Source organism: Necator americanus, chromosome V, assembly GCF_031761385.1.
Source record: "Necator americanus strain Aroian chromosome V, whole genome shotgun sequence".
NCBI lineage: Eukaryota > Metazoa > Nematoda > Chromadorea > Rhabditida > Ancylostomatidae > Necator > Necator americanus.
The window spans coordinates 21,577,912-21,589,265 of NC_087375.1; the positions used below are offsets into that span (position 1 = coordinate 21,577,912).

The following is an 11,354-nucleotide window of genomic DNA, read 5'->3' on the forward strand; positions in this document are numbered from 1 at the left end:
TTTAAAACTGGAGTTGGTTGAGTTTAAAGTTGAACTTTCACTTCAGTGGAATTATCCTTATATTCGCATTAGAATGACCTGAAGTAAGGAGAAACTTCCTGGCCCGTTGCGATCGAAGTGGTGCCCTATACTCTGCAGTCCGATTGCAGCAAGCAGCGGCCCAGCCTCGATCGCAGCAGCTCTATCCGCCCATCACTTCGATCGCAACAGCAGACTTCGGATTGTTTTGACCCGAATAAACTTAATAGAGGCGAAATTTAAGGATATCCCTTGGTTCTGGATAAGCTTTTATCTCTTGTATTGTATTTGTTTGGAGTTTTAATTTTAGAAAAAAAAACCTTTCTTTCAGGAATCCAAGTCTTCTCATCAGTCGGTTTTATCATCGTTTCAAAACAAATTTTGAAAGAAGAGCTGATTCAAAAAGAAGGACGAAGAACCTGTTCCCAGAACAAAATTAGACCAGCGGTTTAACGTTTTGATCTCGTGGTTTTTTCTATAGCTGGATAAAGCCATGGATTTTATCTGTTTAATTTAATTTTATTTGTCATTACAGAAGAAATATCGTGTTTAAACTTTTAATGAAGCAAGGTACGTAAATCGGAAAGCGTTACGAATACTATGATATCATAATTCCGAATTTCTCAAGTGGTCACTTCTCCACTGCTTCGCGCTCTCTTCCTCTGCTGCCGCTGTTGGTATCGTGAAGGTTTTGTCTTGGATTTTCTACGAGCTTTTCGCAAACTTCTATCAGAGCTTTGCGTTGTGGTCTCAGTTTTTACTGAATCCATACTACTTTTTGTTTTCGAAATATTTTCTGCTGATAAAAAATCTCCTTGATTTGTAGGGATGAAGGGTGTTCCTACGAATCGCCACCATTTCTCTCTCTGAAATGAATGAGAATCTGTTGTACCTAGATAGTTTCGGATGATTACACCTGCTCTGATTAGTTGATTTTGATCACTGAAATGAATACGTAGTAGATCAAAAGAGCAAACCGTATAATTATATTTTGATATTGGTTTTGTGAAAACAATTCGTTTAGTGTTCTTTCTCTCGTGACGTCTTGGAGCCTTCACTGAAGTTATGTCTGCAATAGCAGGAATTACAGCGGCGGAGTAATCCGTTCTGAATAGAGTACAGATAACTTTTAAAAAATAGGTTCGTGCGAACTCTTCCACCGTTCTTTTATTTTTCGCCAAGGAAAAAGTCATCCCCGTTTCATAGTAAAAAAAAAAAGTTCTAAGGAAATAATCATCGGCGGTTATCGTAGTAACAACAGGCAAATGTGAATTGTGAATTGGATTACAGGTGCAGTGCTGAACGCTTATGGTTCTATCCTGTAATTTGGGTTAGAACCAGAACTACCCCAAAAGAACAAAGTTCAACCGGAAGCAAAGAGGGCGAGTTCAGTGCGCAAGAATACATGCTTTGAATTTGTTCAATCCGGTGAGCACCAAGCATATGTGTAAAGGTAACAGAGTTTCACGCCCATGTAAAGGTAACGATAGTACGATGTTTGTCCCTTCATTTCCACGCCGAGTAGCTTGCTAACGTTTATCTTTAAACACACTTAAATATGACAGGAGGTTCAAAATATATGAGGAATCACGAGGTACTCCGTTCCTCGCGGTGCGGTTCCACCGGTACCAGTCGCTCACTCGCCACTCGTGTACACCCAAACCAAAAATCTTCGGTCCTCATTCTGAAATCCCGCTCTGAGCCCTTTCGACGACTCCTTGCCAACGTGTGGGTTCGGCTACAAACGCACTTACGTCCGGGAACACCGTTTCGAAACGCTACCGTCTCGATGCACTAATGTTTGGGCCTTGCCCTCTGGTCGGACCAGATGTCCAGTCGCTTACTGTCGAACCTCACCTCTCCGCAGACCACCAGGCAAGGCAAGTTGACAGACTATCGCTCTCTGTCCCAACTGTGATCGACCTCTTCATGTGGAAGGGATTTCCGCGGCATGACATCTACTGACATTTGACAGGTCCCTCCACTTCCTTCTATCCTCTCCTAGTCAAGGGCGCATCGCGCTCAATAGATTGAACATATTCGAAGCCGATTGCGTGTACGACTACATTATAGTGAATCCTCGCAGGAGATGAGCTTTTAGTCGACTTCTTACAAATTGTGGCAGGCTCATATGTGATTAAAATGGCTTTTCTGCGCCTTCACAATTTTCTTGAAAAATACTAACGGTTGGAGTTGGAGTCGTAGCATTGATTTCCAATCTCTTGATCAAAATCATTACAAGTAAGAATCTAACTCACCACTAAGATTAATCATACTTCGCACAGAGTTCCCAAACAATAAGGGTTTGTTGAAGAACAGTTTGTCTCTTTTTTGCAGATCATTTAGATCGGCAAAAGGATCCAGTATTACTCTGAGAATTTCCGTCATTAAAATCAAATCAAAATTTTTTGAAGAGGAGAGTACGGTATTGTTGGTACGGTGGCTAGATCGAGATTTCCTTCATCCACTTCCAGCACGACCTCAGCGTTTAATGGAAGGTCTTCTGCGGTGTCACTGTCACACTGAAATGCAAAAGCGTACAATCGTTAGCTATGGACGAAAATGTTGATAGAATTATAAAACAGTGATCTATGATGTTTCAGTTCTAAACTCTAGTTTTTCTCATATTTCTAACACAATCTTACGTTGTCAACCAAATCCCGCTCCTCAATCCAGAACGGTTTACCGCAAACGATCACTTGGCCATCATTATCGTTGTTTCCAGTGACGAGAAGGTGACCCATTTTCGTTCCCTTATTGAAATTTGCCTCGTCAGCAACAGTCTAAAAACTGGAACTAGAACTACGAGACTTAGAGGTTGTCTTTTTACCGGTATCATCATGGTTGACCACATACAGTTAGTGGTAGCGCAGAAAGAGTTTCATCTTGTGACACGTCGACAAACACCTTAAGAGTCAATCATGAAAGTTCGACTTCGGAAAATCATGGTACTAATACCTCATGTGGTCCGTTCCTTCTTCTTTCTCCAGATCCCACTTTCTTAGGACGAGGGAAAGACACATCCCCTTGATTGAGCTGCAAAAGAAAGAAGGTGGTTATGAAACAACTATCGATAAGATGAAGGATATGAAAATACCATTCCTTTCAGTTCTTTTTCTGCCATTCGCCTCTTTTCAACTCTAGTTATGAATCGTTCCATTGTCGGTCGTCTTATTGGGCTACTTGCGAAGGTTATCATCTTGCGTGTGACTTTGCCGCTGAGGTCAAGAAAGCGATCTAGTGAAGATTATATCAGGATCTATGTCTCAGAAAAGGCTAAGTTATTATCATAAAATGAGTGCCGCTATGACTCAACGTTTCAGGTGAAGCCAAAGGCAGCATACCACGAATCTGACGTGGTGAGGGAACTCCCGGCAAAAGCTAGGGATAGAGTTGTAAATTGCGGAGTCAGGGATGGTTCCGCTCGTCTCTCCCTAATCATACTAAAAAACGGCGTGAGAACCGCTTTAGTTCTTACGAGGAACGTTAGAACGCTCCCTTATGTATACGTTCTAACCGTCCCAACCGCTGCGCAGGCGGATGCGGTGCGGCCCTCAACATACCTCCTCCCACTCGAGCTGTCCGCAGGGTTCACAGTCGCGCGAGCATCGCCGCCTGCGCGGCAAGCGTTTTGGTGGTTATTGAGTGCGCGGTTGTGAACGCCCAATAAGGCTATCCGCATCCCAATACGGGTTCATTCGTTTTGGCGCACCATTTTGTACAAGAGGTTTGATTGGAGTGCGCCAGTCTTGTGCGGCGCCGCATCTTCCAGGCCGTTTTTTACGGCAATTAGCAAGAAATGGACGGAATCACCTCCCTCTCCGTAGTCTCCCATCCCGTATACGAATACTCCACCTGAAATCTGCACCACCTCAGATTAGTGGGCTTTAAGAGACGGTCCGAGGCGCGATTTGGCGGCTGCGCAGTTTTGGTGGTTACTGACTGTTCACAACAGTTCGCTCAATAATCACCAAAACCGCAGAGCCGTCAAAACGCGCTTAAAACAGCTCTTAAAGGCATCACCCCACGAATCTCGGGTGGTACGGATTTTAGGTAGGCGACGTAGATTATGGGGAGAGGGATGATTCCGTCCATTTCTTCTCAATTTCCGTAAAAAAAAACGGTCCGGAAGATGCGGTGCGTGCACAGGGTTGGCGAGCTCAATTGAACTCGCAGGAAACACCGCCCCAGAACGTTGGAAGCCGCATCTTCCTGGCCGTTTTTTACGGCAATTAGCAAGAAATGGACGGAACCATCCTCTTCCCCATAATCTACGACCCCGTACAGGCATAACCCACCTGAAACCCGTACCACCCCAGATTCGTGGGGTGATGCCTTTCATGCTATCTATTGACAACCGTGACCTAGTTTAGTTTGCCGCATCCTGTGCTGCATACTTTTTATCACCCCATCTTACTGTACGATCATGGATGGTGGTTTTAGCAGGTATGTATATCTGCACATTTACATTTACCTACGCTTCTTTTTTCCTAGTCATTTTAGCCATGCCTCCGTCTTCTTTCTATGTGGTTTTTTAAGGGGGAAATTTTTCTTAGGGACATATCACAAATTTTGACAGATACTAAGACAAAGATTGAAGGTAGCACCTCACGAATCTGGCATGGTATGGATTTTCGTTAGAGTATACCTATATTGGACTGTAGAGGGGGATGAGGGGTTGTTTTCTCGCATTCGAAAGAACGTGCTAGTTTTATTTCACTCCGGCAGTCATCTGTAATAAAGTCACAACTATAATGTTCTCGAGCTGCTACAGCCGCACCTATTGATGATTCACTTCTCTTTATTTTATTACTTTGTCGACTTCGTTACCTGCTTTCACTTTGGAAATAACTCACTTATACGTCCTGACTTTTCTTCATTTTCATCATACCCACTGAAAAAATGATCATGATCATGCTATATAATAACGGGCTTAGTCTGTCACGTGCATGTGTGTGTTGTGTGTTGTGTGTATGTGTGTATGTGTATGTGTGTATGTGTGTTGCGTGTATGTATGTGTGTATGTGTGTTGTGTGTATGTATGTGTGTATGTGTGTATGTGTGTTGTGTGTATGTATGTGTGTATGTGTGTATGTGTGTATGTGTGTGTATGTGTTGTGTGTATGTATGTGTGTATGTGTGTTGTGTGTATGTGTGTGTATGTGTGTGTATGTGTGTGTATGTGTGTGTATGTGTGTTGTGTGTATGTGTGTGTGTATGTATGTGTGTTGTGTGTATGTATGTGTGTGTGAGAGTGATGAAATTCGAAGACGGGGTGCATACGGGTCCACCGGCGTCGAGGCTAGATAGCTATAAAATGGTGTGGATGGATCTCGGAGCGTCAGATTGGTGCGCAAGAACTTCTTCTGCATCTCGCAGAAGATGGATGAGACGTTGCAACCGTTTAATTGCCCTAACCACATCGCGCACTGATCTTCACTTCTATAGCTCCTCCGCGTGTCTATTTCCTTGCATCTTTGCCTCAATTTTGTAACATGCCTTCTTCAGAAAGTGGAAACACGAATGAAACCAGCTGTTTAAATAGTGCCCAAGAGTTTACATGATGTGACGTAGAACGTCATCTTTATCAGTACGATAATGTTGCTCACGTCATTTTATGTTAAAACATCACTCCGTGATAACTGTTGGGGGAAAGCAGGAGGTCTACCCATACCTTGGGTTTTGATTTCAAGTTGTGTCTATATTCTGTTGGTACCAAGAGTTTGAATACTTTTTGAATGTAGAAATAAGGCTAATTGAAAGAGAACTATAAAATCTTTCACCTAAATTTGCAAAAAAAAAAAGGAAAGAACGAGGCGTTTTTTGCAGAAAGTGTGATGCCTGGCTTTAGCCGGACGTTCAGACTGGTAAGAGAATAAGGCACTATTTCCAACCTGAGTCTACTTACCTCCTTCGCGAAGATGTCTTTCTGGGTGTAGCTGAAGTCGAAGTATCGCTGGAATTGAATATATTTATCAAAACGTGATGTTATTTCCCAATGGAACCAAAAAAATCAATTGCTACCTCCTTCTTGATGATGTTTTTTTGTTTTGTGTTGACGTCGAGGTCTCACTAAATTTCGTGGCATAGATGGGCAAAATAAAACAACTTTTTGTTGTTTAAGATGTTCGATGCTGCTCAGTATTTTAAAAAAAAACTTTAAAGAACAGATGAAAAGTTAGCATAGAATAAAAATAAATACGCACGAAAGAGCACGGACTGAAACTTGGGTTCTTTCCAACTTCAACTTTCCGGCATCACGAGTTGACCTTCTCTGAAAAAGCTAAACTGCTACGCTAATACATGTACCTTTCTTCCCACTACGTTCGATCAGGTGGTAATTCGTAGACTTGTCGGTGGAGGGAAGAGCTTATCCACAAGTGATTACTACTCACATTTGATCTCCTTTTGCGTAGGTTCCGTGAACTTCGACCTTCCTTTTTTGCAGCGATTTGTGTTTCCTAAAGAATTGTTCTATTTGCTCCAATGTGTATACTTCAAAGGTGCAAATCTACTCAAAATGTGTTCAAATAGAATTTCATAATCATGTCGAAGGCGTATCTTCGAATAGCTGATTTTGATTTTACACCTAGGCTGTACTACTAAAATAAAGAAATAAAACAATCGGTGGAGCAGTGACAACGAAATTCATCGACCGAGAGAGAGCATGCGAGAGTTTCACAAAACAAGAGATCCTGAACGGAACTGCATTCTGCGTTTTCAGGACAGTTTGCAACCCTTTCTCATATCTTGAATGCTGTAGCAATCAGATTCATCTTACTCCTACTTTTCGTATAGAAAATATCTTCATAGCTCTGCTAGATGTCTGCGTTCTTTCTACTTCACTCTCAACATTCTGAAACTATGCATATTTATGCAAAAATTATCTAAATTCTCAAAATAACAGAGATTATAATCTACATATACACCTATCTTTTTTGGCTTTTTTTTCGTCTCGAGGGTAACCCCTTTGTCGGCCTCTTTTCCTCTTGCAAGCAGGGCAAGAACTCTTGAAAAAACTGCAATTTCGTTTGTCAACTGAGCGAACGGGTGAGTTTGATTTAAAAGTTCTTTTAGACGTACAACGTTTTATCAATTTCATGGAAGGAACAGCAGTACGACAGGTTAAGATGAAGTCATAAGTAAGAAATGAGCACATGTTCTTTACAGAGTGCAATGGGTCAAGTTTCTGTTTATTAACCTTTATCACATAGACATCAACAAAACAGCTCAGAGAATTTAGTAGACGTCTTTGAATGGACGATTTTCTGCCGGTCGGAGGTTTACTAGATATTAGTGTTCATAGGATCAATAGACAGTTGGAACCACAGAAAAATTGAATTTTATGCAACAGATCTTTCCAGTCGAATTAGCCTTTGAGTTTGAGTGCCTCGGTGCGAAGAGAGTCATGAACAAAACGAAATGACATAAATAAAGTCACCTTAAGGTATTGGAAATGTAAAAATCTAGAAATTAATCACTATGTTAATAAAGTACACGGCGTTGATCAATCTCTATGGAGATGCGCCTACGCAAAATGGAGATGGCTCGAAATCGCGCTTATGCAAATCAAGCCTTTCACACCTCGATGAATTGGTACCAAACTAGTCAAATGACTGGTACCAAACAAGTCAGTGTTTTTATCCTCTGGAAGGATAAAAACACTGACTTGATCATCGGCTGGCCCCCGCAGGTCATTGTATAGGTTCCAGAACCCCAACGATTACGAATTTCTGTGAAACGCGTTGGCGCATCCTAATTGGATACCAGTGACTTTATCTTTTATCCATTATGTTCACATGGGTAAAAAAAGTTTGTTACTACGAACTCATGTTCAGTGGATAGAAATCGAGTCCTGTAGACATAAACTACAATATTTAATTCTGTCTTTGTTTCGGTCGGATTATTGAAGTTTCCGCCACTTCTTTTCGTACATTTCCACTTACCAACCGCCAAATACTATTGATTCAGGGGAATTAAATGGTAATTTCATGAAGGAAAACGCAACCATTTCCTACTAAAACCACTCTCAAAGCTGTTTGGTGAGTTATGTTGGGTGGGATCAGAGAACGATACAACTTGGCGAAATCTTGGCCAAACTAGGGATTTTCTGAAATCCGCAAACATCGGTGATGCGAGTGCTGCGCGAAGTTGCAGCTGATGAGACCAAAAAAACACCTTCTAGTGCAGTGATTTATACTGTAGAGTTGAAAACTAATATGATCCCGAAATGCAGAATACCCACGACGTTTACGACGATTGCGTACTCGAGGACTCCTTGTCTCAAGGTGACTGGCACATCGAGGAGGACCCAATCGTGGACTACGAGATGCTGCTCAGGGATTACGTGCCTCGAAGCCGCGCACGACAAACTTGGATCGAATTTCGAAGACCACCAAGGAATTACTGGAAAGAAGAAGGACTTTGAGACTTGATCCGAATGCATAGCACATTGAGCGGTTAGTAGCAAACACTAGCTGCAGGAAAGCGCTGCAGTAGGATCTTCTGAAATACAGGCAGAAGAAGATTCTGGAAGCAGCACAAAGAAGAACGAGTCTAAAGAAGTGCCTCAGGGATCTCCGCGAATATAACATTCCGCTAGCAGCCTTGCTGAGCGAAGACGAAATTCGCACGTCTTCTCGTCATGAGATGGAAATCATTATGGAGAGGTTCTACTCGAACCTTTTCCGTTCATCAACTCCTGTGTCAAACCCGATCATCCCACTGGTGAAACTCCACCACGGATTCTCCCTTCAAAAGTACGAGTCGCTATCAAGAGCGTGAAACTTGGCACAGCCCTTGGATCTGATTTTATCTCAGCAGACTTTCTTCGGCCTGGTGGCCATCCACTTCATGCAATCTTAGCAGCGCACATGACATCCTACCTTCAGATAGAAAGGATCCCAGACCAGTGGAAGACCTAGCAAACCGTTCTTATCCATAACAAATTTGACCGAGAGGACCTTCGGAACTACCGTCCGATATGCTTGCTGAGCGTGTTATACAGAGTATTCACCAATATCATCCTCACGCGCATATCTAAGACGCTGGATGAAGCCCAGCCTCAAGAACAAGCTGGATTCTGCCAGGAGTTCAGCTGCTTGGACACTGCCACATCCAGACCGTGTCGAGGGTCATAGAGGTTTGCCGGGAATACCGCCTGCCCCTTGTTCTAACCTTCGTCGACTATGAGAAAGCCTTTGACAGCATAGAAACGAATGCAATACTGACAGCGTTGGTCGATCAAGGTGCGGCCGCGACGCGTATGTGAGGACATTACCCAATTGCTACGATCGATGCACGACTAGGATACAGCTTTTCCACCGCCCTCTCACCATCCCAATGGAAAGGAGATACGACAAGGCGATACTAGATCGCTGGAGCTGTTCACGGCTGCATTACAATGGATAATGAAATCACTTTCCTGGGAACAAAGGGGCATACGTGTTGATGGAAGATTTCTCTCGAACCTTCGTTTCGCGAACGACATCGTTCTCTTTTCGAGCAGTACCAATAAAGCAGAAACGATGCTCAACGAATTGAACGAAGCAAGGAAGAGAATAGGACTACGAATAAACAGAAAGAAGACACAGTTCATGAAGAACGCCTACTGCGAGGACGCAGGAGTACAACTTGAAGGCTCCCAAATTGTGGAAACTTCCTCATACGTATACCTCGGACTTTCTATGAACATGGAAAACTACTTGAAGGAAGAACTGAATAGAAGAATAAGAGCAGCATGGGCAGCATTTGCAGCCGTCAGAGAAGCTACGGACCAACTGACGGACTAAAATCTTCGTGCCCATTTGTTCGACTCGACAGTTCTTCCAGCGCTCTGTTACGCAGCGCAGACGTGAGCAGACACCGCTGCCACGTCTAGGAAGCTACTTACTACCCACAGAGCCCTTGAGAAATGTCTTCTGAAGTTTAACCGGTGCACACAACACCTAGCCGGTCTTCGCAGCTCCGACTTAAGAGGAATGTCCCGTCTTTCGCGACCCAGCGAAATATGTATCGAAAGCAAAACATAGATGGGCCGATCACATCATGAGAAGAATCGACGACAGATGGACTAGAAGAACGCTAGAGTGGATCCCAAGAGATGCTAAACGATCTCGATTGAGACCGCCAACGAGATGGAGTGAGGTGTTCGCTACACGGATGGACAAGCTGAGAGCTCAGCTGGATTCGACTCAAGGACCTCGTCAACGTCACTCACGAAACTTGAGAACATCTTGGATGACAATGGCGAGGGAACGAAATGAGTGGAAGAGATGCTGGGGCCCGCTCGTCAAGTGAAGTCGGGCCATCTAAGTAACTCATTCATACCAATAAACCCAGCCTTCACACTACAACTAACATTACAGTCTGAATCAAAGCTAAATAAATTCATTCGAAACCACATAAGACACTCCAACCATCTCTCGCATCTCGATTATTTTCATTAGGTTCTATTTTGCTACAAAAATAAACATACTGGGAGGGATTCCACTTCACTTCATTCCTATCATTGGTTGTTAGGGATGTGACAACAGGATCACAGTTTGTGTGATTACGCGCTCCAACGAGAATGCGGAACCCTGAAGGAACAACTACCACAACCTCCGTACCCTGTCTTTCAGGTAATCCAATTCGAAACGGCATTTAGGGTTGTGTAATTGGTTAACTCAGAACTAAGCTCTCCTCCATAGCGTGAACTGAGTCCTAGCACTATTGATTCCTCGAAAACATCAATTAGATGCATAACGATGTACGAAGTGATTTGAACGTGGACGAGTTCGCACTGAACTAATTACCACAGATTTACTCGGCACTGTTGAAGTAGTTCTTGTCGCCATTTCCAATCTTTGTGTTTGAAGGGATTATTGCTTCTTTTTTTTCTTATGTTGATTGGTGGTTCGTTACGGATACATTGCTCCTGAAGACGTGATCGGTTGGTGATTGAAAATGGCTCAGGTTAGTGTGGGACGTATTTCTGCTACATTTTCTCAGTTTCGCTTTTTTTTTCCATAGAAAACTAACGGTTTGTCTTATAGAGTAATGCTGAAGTCATATCATCGATGGAACGCCAGTATGCTGAACAAAAGGCGAAGTTTGAGAAATGGAAGCTTGACAATAGGTAATCCTCTGGCTTCTTTTAAAGGCATCACCCCACGAATCTGAGGTGGTGCAGATTTCAGGTGGAGTATTCGTATACAGGATGGGAGACTACGGAGAGGGGGGTGATTCCGTCCATTTCTTCCTAATTGCCGTAAAAACGGCCCCGAAGATACGGCTTCATTCGTTTTGGCGCACCATTTTGTACAAGAGGTTCGGTTGGAGCGCGCCAGTCTTGT

The 11,354-nt window shown here is 43.1% G+C and overlaps 4 protein-coding genes across 7 annotated transcripts in view; 3 read left to right on the forward strand and 1 right to left on the reverse strand.

Moving 5' to 3' along the window:
- Positions 1 to 641: 641 nt before the first annotated feature.
- RB195_014749 (uncharacterized protein) lies at positions 642 to 7,177 on the reverse strand (the record flags this gene model as incomplete). 3 transcript variants are annotated; one of them, XM_064205144.1, is made up of 16 exons in its annotated part: positions 642 to 884; positions 996 to 1,087; positions 2,277 to 2,389; positions 2,443 to 2,540; positions 2,664 to 2,801; positions 2,875 to 2,925; positions 2,977 to 3,054; positions 3,116 to 3,255; positions 4,875 to 4,912; positions 5,927 to 5,974; positions 6,043 to 6,090; positions 6,225 to 6,292; positions 6,414 to 6,479; positions 6,806 to 6,874; positions 6,940 to 7,037; positions 7,102 to 7,177. In XM_064205144.1, the coding sequence occupies 16 exons, from the start codon at positions 7,175 to 7,177 to the stop codon at positions 642 to 644; spliced, it is 1,464 nt and encodes a 487-aa protein (XP_064061025.1). The 3 variants fall into 3 exon arrangements, with proteins under 3 accessions (XP_064061025.1, XP_064061026.1, XP_064061027.1); XM_064205146.1 differs by lacking the exons at positions 6,940 to 7,037; positions 7,102 to 7,177 and having other exon boundaries at positions 6,806 to 6,829; XM_064205145.1 differs by lacking the exons at positions 6,940 to 7,037; positions 7,102 to 7,177 and having other exon boundaries at positions 6,800 to 6,829.
- A 1,071-nt stretch (positions 7,178 to 8,248) lies between these two features.
- Positions 8,249 to 9,809, forward strand: RB195_014750 (uncharacterized protein; the record flags this gene model as incomplete). The annotated part of the gene is made up of 3 exons (XM_064205147.1): positions 8,249 to 8,365; positions 9,140 to 9,266; positions 9,334 to 9,809. The coding sequence occupies 3 exons, from the start codon at positions 8,249 to 8,251 to the stop codon at positions 9,807 to 9,809; spliced, it is 720 nt and encodes a 239-aa protein (XP_064061028.1).
- On the forward strand, positions 9,546 to 9,809 carry RB195_014751 (uncharacterized protein; the record flags this gene model as incomplete). The annotated part of the gene is made up of 1 exon (XM_064205148.1): positions 9,546 to 9,809. One exon carries the CDS (start codon positions 9,546 to 9,548, stop codon positions 9,807 to 9,809), a length of 264 nt encoding a protein of 87 aa, XP_064061029.1.
- A 1,156-nt stretch (positions 9,810 to 10,965) lies between these two features.
- RB195_014752 (uncharacterized protein) overlaps positions 10,966 to 11,354 on the forward strand; it is a gene marked incomplete at both ends in the record, with an annotated part of 8,709 nt that continues 8,320 nt past the window's right edge. For both annotated transcript variants that reach the window (XM_064205149.1, XM_064205150.1), the window contains 2 exons: positions 10,966 to 10,974; positions 11,055 to 11,137. In XM_064205149.1, coding sequence (XP_064061030.1) covers positions 10,966 to 10,974; positions 11,055 to 11,137 — 92 coding nt within the window. The remainder of the gene's footprint in view (positions 10,975 to 11,054; positions 11,138 to 11,354) is intronic.